This window comes from Bombina bombina, unplaced genomic scaffold (assembly GCF_027579735.1).
Source record: "Bombina bombina isolate aBomBom1 unplaced genomic scaffold, aBomBom1.pri scaffold_1821, whole genome shotgun sequence".
NCBI lineage: Eukaryota > Metazoa > Chordata > Amphibia > Anura > Bombinatoridae > Bombina > Bombina bombina.
The window spans coordinates 18619-42686 of record NW_026511461.1 but is presented as its reverse complement, the minus strand read 5'-3'; the positions used below and the strand labels follow the sequence as shown (position 1 = coordinate 42686).

The following is a 24068-nucleotide window of genomic DNA, read 5'->3' as shown; positions in this document are numbered from 1 at the left end:
AAACTGGGACGAACCCATAAGGGGCCAAGCCTTCAAGGCATTGAAGATTGCCCGAAGTTCCAATATATTGATCAGAAGGGAGGACTCCTCCTGAGTCCACAGCCTTTAGGCCTTCTTGGCACCCCAAACGGCTCCCCAGCCCGGAAGGGCTTGTGTCCAGTCTCAAGAAGCACGTGCCTTGGGACAGATGATCTGGACAGAGCCACCGAGAGCGAATCTCTCGACAGGTTGTCCAGCACAATCTGTTGAGACAGATCTGAATGTTCGCCGTTCCATTGTCTCAGCATGCATAGTTAAAAGGGTCTGAGATTGAATCTGGCAAAACGAGTCCGAGTCCACGAGTCCGATCACCTCCATACACTGAGCCACTGAGGGTCGTGGGGGCAAGACGCGCAGTAGTTGGCTTGCAACGTCTCTGAACTGTTAGGAATATTCTAATGGATATGGAATCTATTATTGTCCCCAGGAAATTCACCCTTGTACTTGGAGTAAGAACTATTTACCAAGTTTATCTTCCATCCACATGATCGAAGAAGACAGAGAAGGGACTCTAAATGTTCTACCGCTAGATAAAAAGATGGTGCCTGCACCAAGATATCGTCCAGGTAAGGCGCTACTGAAATACCTTGTGTTCTGGCAACGGCTAGAAGATCCCCCAGAACCTTCGAAAAAATCCTTGGAGCAGTAGCTAGGCCAAACGGAAGAATTATGAACTGGAAGTGCTGGTCCGGAAAGGCAAACCTCAGGAACTGAAAATGTTCCCTGTGTATCGGAACATGAAAGTATGCATCCTTCAGGTCTATGGTAATTGTCTCCATCTTGAAAGAGGGAACACTCAGAAACTTGTTTAGGCACTTTAGGTCCAGAATTTGACGAAAAGTTCCCTCCTTCTTTGGAACCACAAAAAGGTTTGAATAAAACACCAAAAACCACTTTCTGCTGTAGGTACCGGGACAATTACTCCTAGAGAGGAGAGATCCCGTACACAAGCTAAGAAGGCAGCCCTCTTTTCTGGTCTTGTAGACAGACTGGAAAGTAGGAATCTACCCCCTGGGCGGATGAGACTTGAATCCTATCCTGTATTCTTGAGATACAAACCTCCAGGACCCAAGGATCCTGTATATCTTGGAACTAAGCATCTGAAAAAAGAGACAGTCTAACCCCTATTCGATTCGATCCCGGATCGGGGGCCGCCCCTTCATGCCGTTTTGTTCTCGGCGGGCTTCTTAGTCTGTTAGGACTTACTCCAGGACTAAGGCAGCTTCCAAGTACTCTTGGGCTGCTCAGACTTGGATGAGGATTGCTGACTTTGTGATTTGTCAGAAAGAAAATTAGACAATTGCCGTCCCTTAGGCCTATTTTTCTTATCCTGCGGTAGAAAGGCACCTTTCCCTCCGGTAACCATAGAAATAATGGAGTCCAGTCCTGGACCGAATGAAATTTTCCCCTTGAAGGGAAGAGAAAGGAGTCTGGATTTAGAAGTCATATCTGCAGGCCAAGACTTCAACCAGAGAGCCCAGCGGGCTAGGACCGCAAAGCCCGAAGCCTTTGCATTTAGGCGAATAATCTACATATTCGCTTTACAGTTACCAATTCTCAGAGCCTTAATTCTCTCCTGAATATCCTCGAGGGGAGTCACTACCTCAAAGAGCTCCGACAGAGTCGCACCAGTAGGTAGCTTCTCCAGCAACCGTGGCTACAGCCTCCGCCGGTTGAAATAAAAACCCTGAATGTTGAAACATCTTCCTCAGAGAGGTTTCCATTTTCTTATCCATATGCTCTCTAAAAGAAGAACTATCCTCTAGAGGGATAGTTGTACGCTAAAGCCAGTGTAGAAATAGCACCATCCACTTTTTAAAAGTAGACGAGGGGGAAAAAGAAGATCTTTTTCTTTTCCATTTGTTACCAATAATGGTCACCACCTTAAATGGCACAGGAAAAGTCAGAGAGACCTTCCTGTCCAGTTTAGGGATCTTAGGTTCCTCAGGGAGTGTAGCCTCTGGAACCTCTAGCGTAGACAGAATCTCCTTAAAAAGGGCCATGATACCCAAATGTTGAAACACTTGAAAGTGATGCAGCATAGCTGTAAAAAGCAGACTAGAAAATATCACCTGAACATCTCTATGTAAAAAAGGAAGATATTTTACCTCAAAATATCCTAATTATTCAAACCCCATTGCAAAGGACTTTAAGCAGCAAATCAGTATGCCTGTCCCGAGACAGGCAAGGGAGTGAGCTTCGTGCACACTTATGTTATTTTCCTATTCAGTTTAAGGAAGTTTACTATGAAATCTCATGAGAGTTATGTGAAATCTCATGAGATTACAGTAAAAGAGTTCATGACCTCAGCACTGTTGATGCTGATTGGCTGCAGTTCATTTCTTATTTTATTTAATTTTACCTGCAGCTGCACAGCAGCTGAAGTATAACTTTTTACACAGGACTTACTCTGGTGAGCTGAGGAAATTGTGAGGTAAAATATCTTCCTTTTTTACATAGAGATGCTCAGGTGATATTTTCCGGTCAGCTTTTTACAGTTATACTGCATCAGTTTCAAGTGATTTAGCATATAAGTATTATGTTCCTTTAATAAAAAATGCAGATGCTAAATTTTAAATCTAAAAAGGAGGGTTCCTCTGCTGAAGGAGGTTTAGAAACTGAAGTCTCTGTCACAGAAAGTTTACCCCTCTGAAACTACAGAGGTTAACTCATCCTTGGATAGTTGGGACATAGTAGCTAAATACGACAAATATTTAGATTACTCTAGGTCAGAACTATGTTTAACCTTTCTCTTACGTTTGCTAGAGTGCGGTAAGGCACTCAGGGCCGCAGATACCGCCGATTGTAACTGCGCAGTAAAGTCTGCCGGAAAAAAGCCACCTCCAGATTGATGATTAGTTGAGCCGTGGGGAACTGCATGTGGAGCGGGTAGTGTAGAAAGGGTAGTAATCTCTCGGGACACAGATTCCTGAGAGGTATACGGCCCAGAGGGGCTAATAGCGCTATGAGTATTAGCAGGCTTGTCTCCCTTCTTAAACTTTAGAACAGTGCTTAGGCAAATTGAACAAAATTGAGCAGGCGGGCAAACCACGGCCTCCTCACAATATAAACAGGAATTATTAATCAGTACAGAAGGAGCAGAGCTTTCTAATGTAATATCAGAGTCCTCCATAGCTAGGATATATTCATAGAAGGACAGACAAAAAGTAAACACTTTTATTAAAAAACATAAAATGGCACCTTTATAATCCCAATGGCTGGGGCACTCACCACCTCCTAGACAGCTAACAGTGAAAACTCTCTCCTTAGGAGTGATGTCCGCAGCAAGATCGTAAGAAAATGAAAAGACCACACCCGGTCACGTGGTGGGTAGTACAGGACTTCCCCTGCTATGAAAAAGGCGCAACGCTATAATAAAAAGGAAAATGAAACCTGTTTGTTCCAAGCCAAAAACACACACAGTCTATGAGCCCAAAAACTCTCACTTTTCAAATAATCTCCCTGAAGGAGATATTAACCCTTGATCCTATCGATCCATAAAGGAGCCACACTGTGACCCTGTATAGCAAAAGTGTATATATAAATGATCGTACCTCCAGGTTCCATGCTGTGGAACAGGCACAGGCTCTCAAGTGTGAAAGTCTTGCAGCAACACTTCTGACATGGACTTGTGTGTAACAGCAAGCAGTGAAACTTGTCAACACTGATTGCTCAGGAGCTGTTAGGCGGCAGTCTGGATGGGTTCGCAGAAAAACTTTCACTGCATCAATACTCTCACTGAGAGGTTGACATGATTACTCAAAACTCTAGTCCTTTCTTGAAGGAACATACCCATTACAGGACTATCCAAATCTTCTGACACTTCTCTGCCACCTACTATAGTGACGAAAGGCAAAGAATGACTGGGGGATAGGGGAAGTGAGAGGGATATTTAAGCCTTTGGCTGGGGTGTGTCTGCCTCCTCCTGATGGCCAGGTGTTATATTTCACAACAGTAAGGAATTAAGTTGTGGACTCTCCCCTGCTTTATGGAAGGACATTAAACTTACATGATTCAGATAGAGCATGCAATTATAAACAGTTATACAATTTACTTCTATTTTCTAATCTGTTTTGTTCTCTTTGTTGCTCATGAGCAGCAATGCACTACTCGGAGCTAGATTCTGATTGGTTAGCTGCTCATTTTGGCTTCTTGTGAGTATTTCCAGGGTTTTAACCACTCTTAAGCACACAGTTATAGATCAGTTTCATGTTCCACAATATGGAAGTCTGTGAGCCATTTGAGGATGAAGTTTCAGACTCCCAGAGATCTTTGAAGGCTGGTCCTTGCTCCAAACTGAAGCTTAATTTTCTCCAGTCTACTATATTTAAATAAATGTTCAAATAATATGCTTGATACTATAAGTTGTCGGCAGCCACCACCCATCTCAAACAAAATTATTTGACAGATCTTGTTCTGAGCTTAAAAAGGACATTACATCCATTGAAGTACATACCAATACTGTTAAAAGGAAACTGGAAGATTTAATAGTGGACAGTGCTTAGTCTACTACACTTAAAATCTGGCAGCCATATTGTCTCCTTAGAGACAAATCTTGCTGACTTAGGGGCCCAACAGAGTTTGGTGTACCCCAAAGGCTTTGAATCGGGAATGAGCAACATATATAACTTTTCCAGGATGTCCTGGATCATTAATTTTTAGAAGTATAATCTAAGACCTAATAAAAACCTAGAGCTGTTATTGCTCGATTAACATTGTTTTTAGGAGAAACTGCAGAAAAACACCACTAGAGGATCGTACCCATCAAGAAAATTTTAATGCTTATAGATATTCCCTAATCGAATAAAAATCTAGAGCGGTTATTGCTCGATTAACATTGTTTTTAGGAGAAACTGCAGAAAAACACCACTAGAGAGTCGTACCCATCAAGAAAATCTGAATGCTTACAGATATTCCCTAATCTTATCACATACTCAAGTCCTTGGCTATATAAATGACTGAGGATCACGAGAAGTGGGAAGGATTTAAAGCTTGGGTATGTCATCTTTTGCTTCCACCTAGTGGTTAAGAGGGGAACTGCCACACGTGATGACTGGTGGACTTACACCATTAGATTGGACTTACCCAGGAGCTTGTCTACTACATTATGCTATACTGGTGGAATATGGATTTATCATGGCATGCTTTTGCCTGCAGTACATTTACTTATAAATCTACTGATACAAAAATAATCAAGCTTTGCTCTACTATCAACGATACACACCTTCATATCTATACTGTGGATCATGTGTAGAAGGCCTGGACATAGGTGCATCAGGATCCAGATAATATATTTCTTTTGTACGCACATAAGGGATGAAGTGTGAAGAAGGGGGTCTTTCAGATGCCTGTTCACTGCTTTCAGGAAATACCTCAATTTGTTTAGAGGTGTAGGTATGCCCTTGGACAGCATTCCCATTATACACAAAGTGACTACTGATCCCAGATGGCCTTTTCTCCATTTGATGCAACCTATTTTTGACAGCAGGAACTGGTGGAGAAACTGGTCTGCAAAAGAAAAAAGTATATTATTTATTTTGTATCAACTAAACAGTATATACTTGTCAGGCCTATGGTATCTGTGCTTTAAGAGAAATGGACTTTAAAAAGAAACACACTTAAAAGAAGTGTTGTATCAATAATTCTAAAAATCATAAGCCTTTCAGAGATTCAATACAAAACTGGAACTAAATTCGATAGAGGAATTCAGACAGCATGAAGCTTACTTGCCTTTTGAAATTTGAATCAACTTTTTGGAGCTGCTCCTCCTAAAACAGAATAAAACAGTTAAAATATTTTCTAAATAGTTGACAAATCTGGTTATTTAAAGCATAAGTTAAATGCACACACACACACAATATGGCCAAAAGTATGTGCACATCTAAATAAAGCTTTTTGGATATCTCATTCCAAAACTGTGAGCATTTATATGGATTTGACCGCCCCCTCTTTGTGGCTATAACACCCTCCACTCTTTTGGGAAGGCTTTCCACAAGATTTTGGAATGTGTCTGTAGGAATTTGTGCTCATTCTGCCAAATGAGCATTTATAAGGTTAGGCACTGATATTGGACAGGAAGGTCTGGCTTGCAAGTCATTTCAAAGTTATTCAGTGGAGATGTCGTCAGGGATCTGTGCAGGCCACTTGAGTTCCTCCACACCAAACCCTGTCAAACCTTGTATTGATGGACCTCACTTTGTGCACAGGGGCAAAGAATAGGGGTTTCCCCAAACTGTTTTAATAATGTTGGAAGCACCCACATTGTCTAAATTGTCCCTGTATCCTGTAACATTAAGATGGCCCTTCAATGGAGCTAAGGGGCTTAGCCCAATCTATTAAAAACATCCACAGACCATTATGCCTCCTCCCTCAACTTTACAGTAGGCACTATGAATTCCAGTAGTTAGGGTTCTCCTGGCATCTGCCACACCCAGATACTTCCATCAGACTTCCAGATAGTGACGTGTGAACCATCATTCCAGAGAACAATGTCCCTTTAAGGATATTCTATGATAAGTTTACTATTTATGAAATTTGAATAGCTTTATTATTAAACAAAACAGAATTTTACATTTTCATTACCTTTCTGGTCGTCTGCTTTCCTTGTGACTCTTCATTCATTACTGCAACCATGATATTATCAGGAGAGGTCGTCCTTTCTGGAGAAGTCCGTTTTCTTTGCTGCAGGTTATTTACATTGTTTCGCTCTACCAAATTAAGCAACTCCTTTTGTCGCCGGATCTTACTCTCCTCTCGTTGTTTCTGAAGTCCCTTCGGATATCTTTCAGAAGCTGGCAGAAATCTTTTGTTAGGTTTATTCTTGTTCCAGTCTGGTCTTTTAACACTTTCTTTCACTTGATTTTCAGTTCTTGCTAAATGGTCATTTTCATTAGTTAAAGTGTTTTTATTTTCCTTGCTGGACTTGCTTTTTTCCTTTATTGCCAGTGTTCTCATGTGCACATCTGAATTTCCTTTGTCTTTGAATTCTATTGGAATATCTGGTGAATAATTTTGCAAATCTCTCCATAACCTCTCTTCTCTATGTTTTTTTTTCCATCGCCTGCATTCATCAAACTATTTACATCATCTAAAAACCGCAGAAAATAAAAAGCTTTCAGATACGGTACACTCATGCCTCTAATACGCAGAACCCAGAATACAAGTTATTAAAAATCTATAAATGTTTACTATACTCATTATGGATTTTTGCCTGAAAAGTTCAATGAATACACCACAACAGCATCAGTTGTGCATAGCGTTACCACCAGCAGGTATCGTCCATGCTGGTTACATTAAAGGGATACTAAACCCATTTTTTTTTCATGATCCAGATAGAGCATGCGATTTGAAGCAACTTTCTATTTTACTCCTATTATCAATTTTTCTTTGTTCTCTTGCTATCTTTATTTGAAAAAGGGGGAATCTATGCTTAGGAGCCAGCCCATTTTTGTTTCAGCACTCTGGATAGCGCTTGCTAATTGGTGGGTACATTTAGCCACCAATCAGCAAGCGTTACCCAGGTTCTGAACCAAAAATAGGCCAGCTCCTTAAGCTTCGATTCCTGCTTTTTCAAATAAAGATAGCAAAAGAACAAATACAATTTGATAATAGGAGTAAATTAGAAAGCTGCTTAAAATTGCATGTTCTATCTGAATCATTAAAAGAATAACATTTGGGTTGAGTATCCCTTTAAGTCTCATATCAATTTTGTTAAAAAAAAGAATACAAGTAGAAATAAATTTGTTTGAGGTTGTGAGAGTCAAATTGGAAATTAATTAACATTTAAAATCAGTCTCATCAGCTTTAGCTTCTGAATTATGTAGCATAATTATTAATGCAAACGTTTGAGAAATAAGGTGGCATCCTAACTGTGAACTTCCTGGTTTATAGTTATTTCGAACAAAATGCTAATGCATGAGCATTATTAGGAAGTCCCCATCAGCCAATCAGTATTAAAAGAAAGCCCCTACAAGTAAATAAGCCTTAATACAAACTAAATAACTGATACTGCTATATTAGTTTCTATTTAATTTTAAACAAGCTCCAATTTACTTCACACAAAAAATAAAAAATCTAGATGCTTTCGTATGGATGAAAGATTTTTTTGGAGTACATCGTCTTTACAAATGTTTCAGGCCTTTCAACTCTTTCTTGCCTAATTATGCCACCAACAACATACATATGGTGGTGACAGCCCAAAAATATACAATGCTACATTTCATACTTGGCTGTATGGGACAGATTACAGGAGATTGAAAGTGAGATAAGGAGTATGTTTAAAAGGTTAATCACTGGACATGCCAGGAAGAGGCTCCGTCGCTAGGTAGTTGCAAATATTGTATTAAAATAATCTAACGGCGTAGTGTTGAATTATAGACAATTCTTTATGGTTATTGGAAAACACTTTGCTTGAACACACAACTATTTTAATACATACAGTACGACTTTCAACCGCTCATACTACAAACTGGATTCCATGTCTGTTTTATAGAACTTTCTGATTTAACTTAAAATAAAATTACACCATCAAACCCTCTTACCGGTTTGTACCGCAGTGTCTTTTCTAGGGGAGACCAATGTTGTATGTGTCTGTTTCATAGCACTGTTTGTTCCACTACGAAGGTCCACTGGAGTAACATCTGTGAAACGGCTAGAACTTCTTTGGTCTAGTTGTTCTACTTCACCTAGAAAAGTGTTAATTTTGTATTAAAATGTCAATCTGTTGTTGATTATAATTTGTAAATATGGAGGTTTCAAATTATTAGTTGTAACAATAATAATTTAAATTAATTATGAAGTCTTTAGATAATTATATCATTGTTTAAATATTTTTTGGCATTTTGCAAAATCTAAAAGATTTGCAGTATATTTTATCCAAAAGTATATTCATAGGATTGTATGTATTCTTTATTTCCAAGCAGCTAACTCTGTTTCTTCAAAAAGAATTGTAAAATGAACTACAACAACATAGTTACAAGCATTGCTGTACCATTTAGGTTTCTCTGCAATTTAGAAATGTCATGTCCTTTCTGGGCTAAATGGCGCATTCTTTGTTCCTGTTTTATACGTTGCGCCTCCTCCTGAGCCCTCTGCATACTCTGGTACAGTTCCTTCGTTTTGAGGCTTACGATTTCCTTTAAAGAGAATATATATAATACATTGGCAGAGTAATATTTATTTAAAACAAAAAAACAAACAAACACACAAGACAAAAGTCACTGTGGAAAAGATTATATAATTTGCCACTTAAACCTGTATAAATATTTATTATGGTTGCTGCAAATGACTCAGATATTTGATATCAGAATAAAATCCCTATGTTCTTTAAAATGTCCTCGTATTATTAAAAAAATATTATTATACCCAGTACTAGGGGCAAATAGAACACTAAATAAATCAATATGCATCATACAATCACTGTGTATAATGTTGCAGATTAAGTGTTCTGAAGTCTTCATAACTGATACAGCCGCTCTGGGTCAGCAGAAAAAAAAACAAAAAAAACACCACCTAACAATTATCAAAATTAAATTACAGTGAAAGCAGGCAAAATAAACTCTGAGAGTGCAAAGCTGTTTTACAATGCATAACAAACGCATAATTAAACTTTTATGGGGAATTAAATGTTGAGTTTAATGCCCCCTCAAATTTTACAAATTTAATTTACAATTGGCTGTAGCTTTTGTGTTGCTGTCTCATTAATACACCCCACATAATGAGTAGTGCATGTCTTTCATTTTAACCTGGTTTCTATTGCTCAAATTAAACAACTGCTTGCTTACATCAAATATTTCAGTTAAATTAACAAACTAGATCACCTAGATTACGAGTTGTGCGTTAGGATTAAAAAGCAGCGTTGGCCGGTCCCAACGCTGCTTTTTAACGCCCGCTGGTATTACGAGTCTTGAAATGACAGGTTCACCGCTCACTTTTTTGGCCAGACTCGGAAATACCGCAAATCCACTTACATCAATTGCGTATCCTATATTTTCAATGGGACTTGCATAGCGCTGGTATTACGAGTCTGACCAAAAGTGAGCGGTAGACCCTCTCCTGTCAAGCCTGGTACCGCATTTTAAAGTCAGCAGTTAAGAGTTTTACACTACAACGCCATAGCATAAAACTCTTAACTTAAGTGGTAAAAAGTACACTAACACCCATAAACTACCTATTAACCCCTAAACCGAGCAAACAAATACATTTTTTAACCCCTAATCTGCCGAACCGGACATCGCCGCCACTATAATAAACATATTAACCCTAAACCGCCGCACTCCCGCCTCGCAAACATTAGTTAATTATTAACCCCTAATCTGCCGTCCCTAATATCGCCGCCACCTATCTACATTTTTTAACCCCTAATCTGCCGCCCCCAACGTCGCTGCCACTATATTAAATGTATTAACCCCTAAACCTAAGTCTAACCCTAACACCCCCTAACTTAAATATAATTACAATAAATCTAAATAAAATTACTACAATTAACTAAATGATTCCTATTTAAAACTAAATACTTACCTATAAAATAAACTCTAAACTAGCTACAATATAACTAATAGTTACATTGTAGCTATTTTAGGGTTTATTTTTATTTTACAGGCAACTTTGTATTTATTTTAACTAGGTACAACAGTTATTAAATTGTTATTACCTATTTAATAACTACCTAGTTAAAATAAAGACAAATTTACCTGTAAAATAAAACCTAACCTAAGTTACACTAACACCTAACACTACACTATAATTAAATAAATTAGCTAAATTAAATACAATTAAATAAAATTATCTAAAGTACGAAAAAAAAAAAACACTAAATTACAGAAAATAATAAAATAAATTACAAGATTTTTAAACTAATTACACCTACTGTAATCCCCCTAACAAAATAAAAAGCCCCTAAAAAAAAAAAAAAAGCCCTACCCTACACTAAATTACAAATAGCCCTTAAAGGGGCCTTTTGCGGGGCATTGCCCCAAAGTAATCAGCTCTTTTACCTCAAAAAAAAAAAGGACAAATACCTCCCCAACATTAAAACCCACCACCCACACAACCAACCCTAGTCTAAAACCCACCCAATCCCCCCTTAAAAAAAAACTAACACTAAGCCCTTGAAGATTCACCCAACCGGGCAGAAGTGGTCCTCCAGACGGGCAGAAGTCTTTATCCAAGCCGGGCAGAAGAGGTCCTCCAGACGGGCAGAAGTCTTCATCCAGACGGCATCTTCTATCTTCATCCATCCGGCGCGGGTCCATCTTTACGACATCCGACGTGGAGCATCCTCTTCATCCGGAGTCTTCTTACTAAATGACGGTACCTTTAAGTGACGTCATCAAGATGGCGTCCCTTCAATTGCGATTGGCTGATAGAATTCTATCAGCCAATCGGAATTAAGGTAGAAAAAATCCTATTGGCTGATGCAATCAGCCAATAGGATTGAGCTTGCATTCTATTGGCTGATTGGAACAGCCAATAGAATGCCAGCTCAATCTTATTGGCTGATTGCATCAGCCAACAGGATTTTTTCTACCTTAATTCCGATTGGCTGATAGAATTCTATCAGCCAATCGCAATTGAAGGGACGCCATCTTGGACGACATCACTTAAAGCTACCGTCATTTAGTAAGAAGCTCCGGATAAAGAGGATGCTCTGCATCGGATATCTTGAAGATGGACCCGCTCTGCGCCGGATGGATGAAGACTTCTGCCCGTCTGGAGGACCACTTCTGTCCAGTTGGGTGAAGACGTCTCACGGTAGGGTGATCTTCAAAGGGTTAGTGTTAGGTTTTTTTAAGGGGGGATTGGGTGGGTTTTAGAGTAGGGTTGGTTGTGTGGGTGGTGGGTTTTAATGTTGGGGGGGTATTTGTACTTTTTTTTTTTTTTTTTACAGGTAAGAGAGCTGATTACTTTGGGGCAATGCCCCGCAAAAGGCCCTTTTAAGGGCTATTTGTAATTTAGTGTAGGGTAGGGCTTTTTTATTTTAGGGGGCTTTTTTATTTTGTTAGGGGGATTAGAGTAGGTGTAATTAGTTAAAAAATATTGTAATTATTTTATTATTTTCTGTAATTTAGTGGGGGGGGGGGGTTTCCGTACTTTAGATAATTTTATTTAATTGTAATTAATTGTATTTAATTTATTTATTTAATTATAGTGTAGTGTTAGGTGTTAGTGTAACCTAGGTTAGGTTTTATTTTACAGGTAAATTTGTCTTTATTTTAACTAGGTAGTTATTAAATAGTTAATAACTATTTAATAACTATTCTACCTAGTTAAAATAAATACAAAGCTGCCTGTAAAATAAAAATAAACCCTAAGCTAGATACAATGTAACTATTAGTTATATTGTAGCTAGCTTAGGGTTTATTTTATAGGGAAGTATTTAGTTTTAAAAACAGAATTTATGCTTACCTGATAAATTACTTTCTCCAACGGTGTGTCCAGTCCACGGCGTCATCCTTACTAGTGGGAAATATCTCTTCCCCAACAGGAAATGGCAAAGAGTCCCAGCAAAGCTGGCCATATAGTCCCTCCTAGGCTCCGCCCACCCCAGTCATTCGACCGACGGACAGGAGGAAAAAATAGGAGAAACCATAGGGTGCCGTGGTGACTGTAGTTAGAGAAAATAATTCATCAAACCTGATTAAAAAACCAGGGCGGGCCGTGGACCCGACACACCGTTGGAGAAAGTAATTTATCAGGTAAGCATAAATTCTGTTTTCTCCAACATTGGTGTGTCCGGTCCACGGCGTCATCCTTACTTGTGGGAACCAATACCAAAGCTTTAGGACACGGATGAAGCAAATCAGGTTACCTAAACGGAAGGCACCACGGCTTGCAAAACCTTTCTCCCAAAAATAGCCTCCGAAGAAGCAAAAGTATCAAATTTGTAAAATTTGGCAAAAGTGTGCAGTGAAGACCAAGTCGCTGCCTTACATATCTGATCAACAGAAGCCTCGTTCTTGAAGGCCCATGTGGAAGCCACAGCCCTAGTGGAGTGAGCTGTGATTCTTTCAGGAGGCTGCCGTCCGGCAGTCTCATAAGCCAATCGGATGATGCTTTTAAGCCAAAAGGAAAGAGAGGTAGAAGTTGCTTTTTGACCTCTCCTTTTACCAGAATAGACGACAAACAGAGAAGATGTTTGTCTGAACTCTTTTGTAGCTTCTAAGTAGAATTTTAGAGCACGGACTACATCTAAATTGTGTAGCAAACGTTCCTTCTTTGAAACTGGATTCGGACACAAAGAAGGTACAACTATCTCCTGGTTAATATTTTTGTTGGAAACAACCTTTGGAAGAAAACCAGGTTTAGTACGCAAAACAAGTTTTCTCTGTGAAAAAAATCACAAAAAGACAAAGGCGCCTCCTAGTGTAATACAGTTGGTGAAAGAGATTTGTTAGGTAATCAAAAAGGTACTCACAAGTGGAGCAGCACCCAATTGTGCTAAATCAAACAGACTGGGATCTCACAGTGTCCCAGCTCACTGACACTGCAAGGAAACTGGTTTCTCCAATGTCTTGCCGGACTGACAGAGCTCAGACTCTCACAAAGAGGTTTACATAAAACCAAATTTTATTAATAAAATAAAAATCTCAGTGTCTCATGACACTAGATATTAAAAGAACAAGCAACGCGTTTCTCAGACTGCTGTCTGTTTCATCAGGCTTCTATTGATACAATGAGAGTACTGGCTTAAATAAAAACATATGACCAATCCCAGTTCATTAACACCTGACACACCCAACCAGGTGTACTAAGACCTAATTGGTCTCAATATAACCACTGACATAATAAACAAAATAGAATAACAATCTCTATACATCTAAAAACATTTTAAAAAATTAATCATGAGAATGAGTATATATACACACACACACATGCACATACACATATACATACACATATATATACACACATACATACATATATACACATAGGGTTAACATAATTAGTCTATCCAATCTTGTGAACAAGGTCTTATCATAGACATATATATTCCTTTAAAATAAAATTACTAAAACTTGACCCACATTACCTCTGTATTAAAACTGTAAAAACAAAAGTCAAAATAAAATGTTAAAATACAATATATTTGTCAAAACGGAACCTATGTGCATTCTATGCTTAATTACATATATGTATATAAATAGAAAGATATTAAGCAATGTGTGCATTATAATAATCTTATTTCCATTATTGCCTCTAATTATGACTTTTGACATATGTTTTTAAAAATACCTTTTTTCATTCAGATCAGCAATGTACAATTTGCTCTAAGTTTGTCGGATCCTAAGAGTGATTTACTTCCTGACACATGGTTTACTTCCTTATACATCATAAGTCACAGGGCCACTGAGGACCTATCATCAATTGTTAAGGGATGACCACAAAGCCAATCAGGGCTAGGCTAATACAGCCCACATGCATAGCATAGTTGTTATGTTTAGAAGGTGACAGCCTAATATGGGAAGAGTCCACAACCAGAGCCTACAAAAAAAATGTTAATTAATAAAAAATTGATTATACTATGTTCTTATTTATACAAATATGCGGCTGCTAGTGAGATACTATTAGACTCTAATATACATGTTCTAAAAATAAGACCAAAAAGTGAAAGAAATGTGATAATAGTACAGGGCAATAAACTATAATGTGTGCAAATAACAGAGTAGATTTGCAACTTATAGAACTGTGATTTGTAATGTGTGAGATTCAGTGCTAATAAATGTAACTAGACTTACTGAAAAATAGTCTAAATGTGTAAATGTGTTTACATGTGAAAAAAAAAAAAAAAAATTAAAAAATTCCGGGTAGAGTACGCAAAACAACCTTATCTGAATCTGAATGGAACACCAGATAGGGCGGCGTACACTGCAGAGCAGATAACTCAGAAACTCTTCTAGCAGAAGAAATAGCAACCAAAAACAAAACTTTCCAAGATAACAACTTAATATCTATGGAATGTAAAGGTTCAAACGGAACCCCTTGAAGAACTGAAAGAACTAGATTTAAACTCAAGGGAGGAGTCAAAGGTCTGTAAACAGGCTTGATCCTAACCAGAGCCTGAACAAATGCTTGAACATCTGGCACATCTGCCAGTCGTTTGTGTAGTAAGACAGATAAAGCAGAAATCTGTCCCTTTAGAGAACTCGCAGATAATCCTTTATCCAAACCTTCTTGTAGAAAGGAAAGGATCTTAGGAATTTTTATCTTATTCCATGGGAATCCCTTGGATTCACACCAGCAGATATATCTTTTCCATATTTTATGGTAAATTTTTCTAGTTACCGGTTTTCTGGCTTGAACCAGAGTATCTATCACAGAATCTGAAAACCCACGCTTTGATAGAATCAAGCGTTCAATCTCCAAGCTGTCAGCTGGAGGGAGACCAGATTTGGATGTTCGAATGGACCCTGTACAAGAAGGTCCTGTCTCAAAGGTAGCTTCCATGGTGGAGCCGATGACATATTCACCAGGTCTGCATACCAAGTCCTGCGTGGCCACGCAGGAGCTATCAAGATCACAGAGGCCCTCTCCTGCTTGATCCTGGCTACCAGCCTGGGAATGAGAGGAAACGGTGGAAACACATAAGCTAGGTTGAAGGTCCAAGGCGCTACTAGTGCATCCACTAGAGTCGCCTTGGGATCCCTGGATCTGGACCCGTAGCAAGGAACCTTGAAGTTCTGACGAGACGCCATCAGATCCATATCTGGAGTGCCCCATAATTGCGTCAATTGGGCAAAGATCTCCGGGTGGAGTTCCCACTCCCCCGGATGGAATGTCTGACGACTCAAGTAATCCGCTTCCCAGTTTTCCACACCTGGGATGTGGATCGCAGATAGGTGGCAGGAGTGATCCTCCGCCCATTGTATTATTTTGGTCACTTCTTTCATCACCAGGGAACTCCTTGTTCCCCCCTGATAATTGATATAAGCAACAGTCGTCATGTTGTCTGATTGTGTCTTAAAGCATTCAAAGTATTGCACACCAATTTTCAGAGCTTTAACCCTTAAAATAACGAAACCGGAGCCGGTTACAGTTTTAACCCCTCTACAGTCCCAGCTACAGTCTTTGCTGCGACTTTACCAAACCCAGGGGGGAATACGATACCAAATGAAGCCTTGTAGGAACTTTTCCAACTACTTTCAGATCCTCACACATGCATCTGCATGTCTTGCTCTCAAAAGTAACTGCGCAGTAATGGCGCGAAATGTGGCTCAGCCTACAACTGGGAAGGCCCTTCCTGACTGGAAAAGGTGTCTAACACAGTGCCTGACGTTAAAAAACGTTCCCCAAGTTTATAAGTGTGAATTACCAGCATAAACATGTATAAAATGCCCAAATAAAGCAATCTATTTTGCCCATAAAAGTGTCTACCAGTTTTATAGCCCATATTAAGCCCTTTATTCTGTTTGAGACTAAGAAAATGGCTTACCGGTCCCCATGAGGGGAAATGACAGCCTTCCAGCATTACACAGTCTTGTTAGAAATATGGCTAGTCATACCTTAAGCAGAAAAGTCTGCTAACTGTTTCCCCCAACTGAAGTTACTTCATCTCAACAGTCCTATGTGGAAACAGCAAACGATTTTAGTTACTGTCTGCTAAAATCATCTTCCTCTCACAAACAGAATTCTTCATCTTTTTCTGTTTCAGAGTAAATAGTACATACCAGCACTATTTTAAAATAACAAACTCTTGATAGTAGAATAAAAAACTACAACTAAACACCACATACTCTTAACCATCTCCGTGGAGATGTTGCCTGTGCAACGGCAAAGAGAATGACTGGGGTGGGCGGAGCCTAGGAGGGACTATATGGCCAGCTTTGCTGGGACTCTTTGCCATTTCCTGTTGGGGAAGAGATATTTCCCACAAGTAAGGATGACGCCATGGACCGGACACACCAATGTTGGAGAAAAGGACTTATTTAGTTAATTGTAGTAATTTTATTTAGATTTATTGTAATTATACTTAAGTTAGGGGGGTTAGGGTTAGGTTTAGGAGTTAATAACTTTATTATAGTGGTGGCGATGTTGTGGGCGGCAGATTAGGGGTTAATAAATGTAGTTAGGTTGCGGCGACATTGGGGGCAGCAGATTAGGGGTTAATAAATATAATGTAGGGTTCGGCGACGTTGGGGGCAGCAGATTAGGGGGTTCATAACTATAATGTAGGTGGCGGCGGTGCCCGGAGCGGCAGATTAGGGGTTAATAATATAATGCATGTGTCGGGGGCTTCAGATTAGGGGTTAATAAGTGTAATATTAGGGGTGTTTAGACTCGGGGTTCATGTGAGGGTGTTAGGTGTAGACATAAAAAGTATTTCCCCATAGGAATCAATGGGGCTGCGTTAGGAGCTTTACGCTGCTTTTTTGCAGGTGTTAGTTTTTTTTTCCAGTCTGCTCTCCCCCATTGACTCCTATGGGGAAATCGTGCACCAGCACGTTTTACCAGCTCACCGCAAACGTAAGCAGTGCTGGTATTGAGGTGAGATGTGGAGCAAAATTTTGCTCTTCACTCACTTTTTTGCGGTTAATGCCGGGTCTCTAAAAACCTGTAATACCAGCGCTGTCTGTAAGTGAGCGGTAAGCTTAAACTGCTCGTTAGCACCGCACCCCTCCTAACGCAAAACTCGTAATCTAGGTGTATATATATATATATATATATATATATATATTTTGAATTCTAGTATTGCTCATACCTCTTTCTGTTTCTGACGAAATGCATCTTCTTCAAACTGCTTACGTATCTGCTCTCGTTCTTTTAACAACTTTTGTTCCTCCTCCTGTTCCTCACGTAGTCTTCGTTCTTCTTCCTGCTGTTTTTTCTTGCGCCTTTCTTCAACTTGTGCTGCTAAAGCTTTCTGTAGCAAGTTTTAGGGGGTGAAAAAAAAATTGAGACCTGTTAATACATAAACACACGTATGCACATGTGCAAATGAGTACTGTATACATTTACAAAACACGAGCACACATTTAGACATGAACGACAACACATATTGCATGTGTAATATTTTGTATGCTAATATATATATATATATATATATATATATATATATATATATATATATATATATATATGTTTTTGCACATCAAAAGGTCAAATTTCAGTAACAAAGGAATCCTACCGTTTTATTTATTTAATTTTGAACATGAAAAAATGTGAACTAAAATCTTTCTAAATTGAATTTGAAACTAATAGACACTTATTGGGTGCTTCCTACTAATGCTCATTAGTTTAGTAGGAATTACCTACTAGCCAATGAACATTAGCAGGAATTATCTACTAGCCAATGAACATTAGCAGGAAGTACCCATTAAGTAATGAGCATTAGCAGAAAGTACCCGTTACTCAATAAACATTAGCAGGAAGTACCCGTTACCCAATGAGCATTAGCAGGAAGTACATATTACCCAATGAGCATTAACAGGAAGCACCTTATTAATACTGGTATATTAGTTTAGTTTTGTTTTGTTTTAACGTCATATTATTATTCTGTGTAAAAGTTTTGTGTTCAGATGTTTCTCTTTCATATGGATGTCAGAAAATATTAAAGCTTCATTTTAAGTGACCATATATACACTATGTAAATTTTAAATTACTTATATTAAATTGCTCACTTCATGAGATTATTATGCTACCCTACAAGTTCATTAGTAGTGAGTACATTTCCCCAGTACAAAACCCTTAATAAGAATAATTGCTTTGGGCAAAATTGATTACGAGGTGAATGTTCCGATCAGTTACAGGCTCGCTCATTTGAGTCTGCAACTGATATAGCGGTTTAAACTGCTGCTTCATAAACTCTCTCCACCAAACTGTAGTTGGATAGATTAAAATCCCCCAGATTCATTCAACCAGAGTGATTGACAAGCCCTGCCTTCGAATGCGTTAGGGTAGGTGGCGGTATTGCAGCAAGTGTTCCCTCGTGCAATGATAAATATGGGGAACACATTTACCCCACAATTTGCGATAAGATGCGGACAGGTTCACTACAAATTGATAAATCTTGCCCTTTGTGTCTTTTAATCTAATAACCAATCAGCAAATTTATAAGAAAAAGGGGACAAAATAATAATATAAAAAAATTATATTGCAAAAGTTTTTGTTTTTTTACCACATGTTGTTAAGTTATATTGCAATCAAAGCATTTACCATGCCTTTAAATATACACTAATATTAGTACAGAATGAGTATTCTTTTGAGTAAAGGTATCTTATTTTTCAACTTTGTTGTCATAAAATACCCGAAGCTCTAAAAGACAAGTTTAAACCCCTTTATGCAAACTGTCTGGGACCAAAAAATGTTTTGTATTTGAAAGGGTGGTTTCTAGTGGACTCTCATCACCATGAAAGAAATAATTGATCAAGTAAGCATAAATTATGTTTTCTTTCATACAAGTGGTGAGAGTCCACAATCCATTACTCATGGGAACTGATACCCAAGCTGTGGAGTCCACGAGTAATGGCATAAAGGGAGGGATTTAAAAACAAATTTTTCACTGAGAAATTCAATCTATAACTCCAAGAATTTTTATTTTAAATGTGCTTAAAACCATGAAACAGAATCAAACTGAAACAACTGTCTGAAGCACCTTTCTACCAAAAGCTGAAAAAATATGAAAATAGTAGAATCTAGTAAAAGTATGCAAAGAAGACCAAGTTGCTGCTTTACAAATTTGATCAACCGAGGCCTCATTCTTAAAAGACCATGAAGTGGCAACTGACCAGAATGAGCAGTATTCTGTTGCGGTGGAGGCTGACCTGCCTCCAAATAATCCTTGTGAATCAAAAGTTTCAACCAAGACACTAAATAAATGGCAGAAGTCTTTGGTTCTTTCTTATAGCCAGAAAAAAATAAGAAACAAACTAGAAGTTTGTCTAATGGCCGTAGTAGCATTAATGTAATTCTTGAATACCCTACAACATTCAAAGATCTTTCTGAAGAGAGATTAGGACACAAAGAAGGAACAACAATTTCTATGCTGAAGTTATCAGAAAAACAACCTTTGGCAAGAAATCAAAAGTGATCATAAGACTGCCTTATCCGGATGAAAAATCTGATAGGGAGGTTCACACGAAAGATCAAATAATTCAGAAAATCTTCTAGCAAATGAAATAGCTAAAAGAAACACCACTTTCCAAAAAAGTAGCTTAATGTCAGTCTTATGCATAGGTTCAAAAGGAGGAGCTTGCAAAACTCTTAAAGGGCCACTCAATGCAGTAGAATTGCATAATTAACAAATGTATAATAAAAAGACAATGCAATAACAGCTACTCTGAATTTCACAAAAGCAGTAAAAAAAAATTTCTGCCAGATTAATTTTTTCCTATTTTCCGGCCCACTGTATCATGTGACAGATATCAGCCAATCACAGACTAGTATACGTTTACCCGGTGAGCTTGTGCACATGCTCAGTAGGATCTTGTTCCCCAGAAAGTGTGTATATAAAAATGCTGTGCAACATTTGGTAATGGAAGTAAATTGGAAAGTGTCTTAAAACTGCATGCTCTTTTTGAATCAGTTTATTTTGACATGAGTGTCCCTTTAACTCCACTTAATTCCAAGGAGGAGAAATTGGCTTAATTACAGGTTTGGTACAAAACAAAGCTTGGACAAAACCATGAAAATCTGGAAGATTTGTAATTTTCCTATGAAACAAAACTGAAAGAGCTGAAATCTGACCTGGCAGATAAAACCTTATCTAAGCCATCCTGTAGAAACTGTAGAATCCTAGGAATTTTAAAAGAATGCCAAGAAAAAGCACACAGTCTATACACCAAGAAATAAAGGCTTTCTAGACCTTATGGTAAATTTTCCTAGTCACATCTTCCAAGCCTGAATTAAAGTCTCAATCACAAAATCGGAGAAATCCCTATGTCTTAGAACTAAACGTTCAATTTCCATACCATCAAGCTCAGATACTTGAGAACCAGATGGAAAAGCAACTTTTGGAATAAGAGGCCTTGCCCAGGAGACAGAGGAAAAAAGAAGGTAACTGGACATCTGTACTTGATTTGGATAACAAATCCTGTAAAAATCACAGTATGATTACCAAGACCACAAACCTTATTAGGCTCAACTTGAAACCCATTCTGAGTAGAAATACCAACAGATACACAGGCTGAAACAACAAGAGAAGTAGTACAACTACTAATACTATGTAAGGGACCCTAAACCTTACCAAGTGCCTGAGAAGTGTGTTTAATATCCGTTTGAACACATGCTGAAGAAGAAACCACTCCTCTAGGAGACAAAACTGAGTACTGAAAAAAGGAAATTTATGCTTACCTGATAAATTAAAGTCCACGGGTTTCATCCTTTACTTGTGGGATATATTCCTGCTAACAGAAGTGGCAAAGAGCACCACAGCAGAGCTGCTATATAGCTCCTCCCCTAACTCCTCCCTCCAGTCATTCGACTGAAGGTATAGGAAGAGAAAGGGAAAGAACAAAACAAGGTGCAGAGGTGACTGAAGTTTATAAAAAAAATTAATCCTGTCCCAAAATGACAGGGCGGCCGTGAACTCGGTATATCGTAAAAAAAATTAATTTATCGGGTAAGCATAAATTTCCTTTTCTTTTACAAGATATACCGAGTCCACGGGTTTCATCCTTTACTTGTGGGATACCAATACCAAAGCTTTAGGACACGGATGAAAGGGAGGGACAAGACAGGAACCTAAACGGAAGGCACCACTGCTTGAAACACCTTTCTCCCAAAGATAGCCTCAGAAGAAGCAAAAGTATCAAATTTGGAAAATTTGGAAAAAGTATGAAGGGAGGACCAAGTCGTAGCCTTATAAATCTGTTCAACATAAGCATCATTCTTAAAAGCCCAAGTGGAAACCACAGCTCTAGTGGAATAAGCCATAATCCTTTCAGGGGGCTGCTATCCAGCAGTCTCATATGCCAAGCGGATGATGCTTCTCAGCCAAAAAGAGAGAGAGGTAGCCATAGCTTTTTGACCCCTACGCTTCCAGAATAAACAACAAACAGGGAAGATGTTTGACGGAAATCCTTGGTCGCTTGTAAATAAAATTTTAAAGAGCGAACCACATCCAAATTATGTAACAAACGTTCCTTCTTAGAGGAAAGATTAAGACACAAGGAAAAAAACACAATTTCCTGATTAATATTCTTATGTGAAACAACCTTAGGAAGGAATCCAGGTTTAGTCCGCAAAACCCCCTTATCAGAATGGAATATAAGATAAGGGGAATCACATTGCAACGCAGAAAGCTCAGAAACTCTTCGAGCCGAAGAAATAGCTACAAAAAAAAAAACTTTCCAAGCTAGCAGTTTAATATCTATGGAATGCATGGGTTCAAACGGAACACATTGAAGAACATTAAGAACTAAATTCAAACTCCATGGCGGAGCAATTGGTTTAAACACAGGCTTGATTCTGATTAAAGCCTGAAAAAATGCCTGAACATCTGGGACATCTGCCAGACGCTTGTGAAGAAAAATTGACAAAGCAGAAATTTGTCCCTTCAAGGAACTAGCTGATCATCCCTTCTCCAATCCTTCTTAGAGAAAAGACAAAAACCTAGGAATCCTAATCTTACTCCATGAGTAACCCTTGGATTCGCACCAAGAAAGATATTTACGCCATATCTGATGGTAAATGGCTTGCGAGCCTGAATCAAGGTACCAATGACCGGCTCAGAGAAACCCCGCTTAGATAAAATCAAGCGTTCAATCTCCAAGCAGTCAGCTGCAGAGAAGTGAGATTTGGATGCTGGAAAGGGTCTTGAATGAGAAGGTCCTTTCTCAATGGCAGTCTCCACGGTGGCAGAGACGACATATCTACTAGATCTGCATACTAGGTCCTGCGTGGTCACGCAGACGCTATTAGATTACTGAAGCCCTCACCTGTTTGATTCTGGCAATCAGACGAGGGAGAGGAGGAAACTGTGGAAACACATAAGCCAGGTTGAACGACCAAGGTACTGCTAGAGCATCTATCAGTACAGCCTGGGGATCCCTTGACCTGGACCCATAGCGTGGAAGTTTGGCATTCTGTTGAGATGCCATCAGATCCAATTCCGGTGTGCCCCATTGATGAGTCAAGTCTGCAAACACCTCTGGATGGAGTTCCCACTCCCCCAGATGAAAAGTCTGATAACTTAGAAAATCTGCTTCCCAGTTTTCTACTCCTGGGATATAGATCGCAGACAGATGGCAAGAGTAAGCCTCCGCCCATCAAATTATCTTTGATACTTCTATCATCGCTAGAGAACTCCTTGTTCCCCTGATGATTGATATATGCCACAGTCGTGATATTGTCCGACTGGAATCTTATGAATTTGGCTAAAGCCAACTGAGGCCACGCTAGCAGCGTGTTGGATATCGCTCTCAGTTCCAGAATATTGGTTGGCAATTGAGACTCCGCCTGAGTCCACACACCCTGAGCCTTCAGGGAATTCCAGACTGCACCCCAGCCCAGAAGACTGGCGTCCGTCGTAACTATTACCCAAGATGGCCTGCGGAAGCACATCCCTTGAGACAGATTGTCCTGCGACAACCACCACCGAAGAGAGTCTCTGGTCTCTTGGTCCAGATTTATCTGAGGAGATAAATTCGCATAATCCCCATTCCACTGACTGAGCATGCACAGTTGTAGTGGTCTGAGATGAAAGCGAGCAAACGGGATGATATCCATTGCTGCTACCATTAATCCGATGACTTCCATACACTGAGCCACTGATGGCCGATGAATGGACTGCAGAGCCCGGCAAGTATTTAGAATCTTTGATTTTCTGACTTCTGTCAGAAATATTTTCATGTCTACCGAGTCGATCAGAGTTCCCAGGAATGGAACTCTTGTCTGTGGAACTAGTGAACTCTTTCCTACATTCACTTTCCAACCGTGAGTTCTCAGAAATGACAACACGATGTCCGTGTGAGATTTGGACAGATGATAGGTTAACGCCTGGATCAAGATATCGTCCATATAGGGCGCCACCGCTATGCCTCGCGGCCTGAGAACCGCTAGAAGAGACCCTAGAACCTTTGTGAAGATCCTGTGAG

General features: G+C 39.1%; 1 protein-coding gene across 1 annotated transcript in view; it reads right to left on the bottom strand.

Moving 5' to 3' along the window:
- Nucleotides 1-5263: 5263 nt before the first annotated feature.
- Nucleotides 5264-24068, bottom strand: part of LOC128643761 (coiled-coil domain-containing protein 66-like) — a gene marked incomplete at both ends in the record, with an annotated part of 33837 nt that continues 15032 nt past the window's right edge. The window contains 7 exon segments of the mRNA XM_053696580.1: nucleotides 5264-5547; nucleotides 5770-5807; nucleotides 6622-7095; nucleotides 7098-7126; nucleotides 8580-8723; nucleotides 9029-9173; nucleotides 17735-17896. Of these exon segments, the coding sequence (XP_053552555.1) occupies nucleotides 5264-5547; nucleotides 5770-5807; nucleotides 6622-7095; nucleotides 7098-7126; nucleotides 8580-8723; nucleotides 9029-9173; nucleotides 17735-17896 (1276 nt within the window).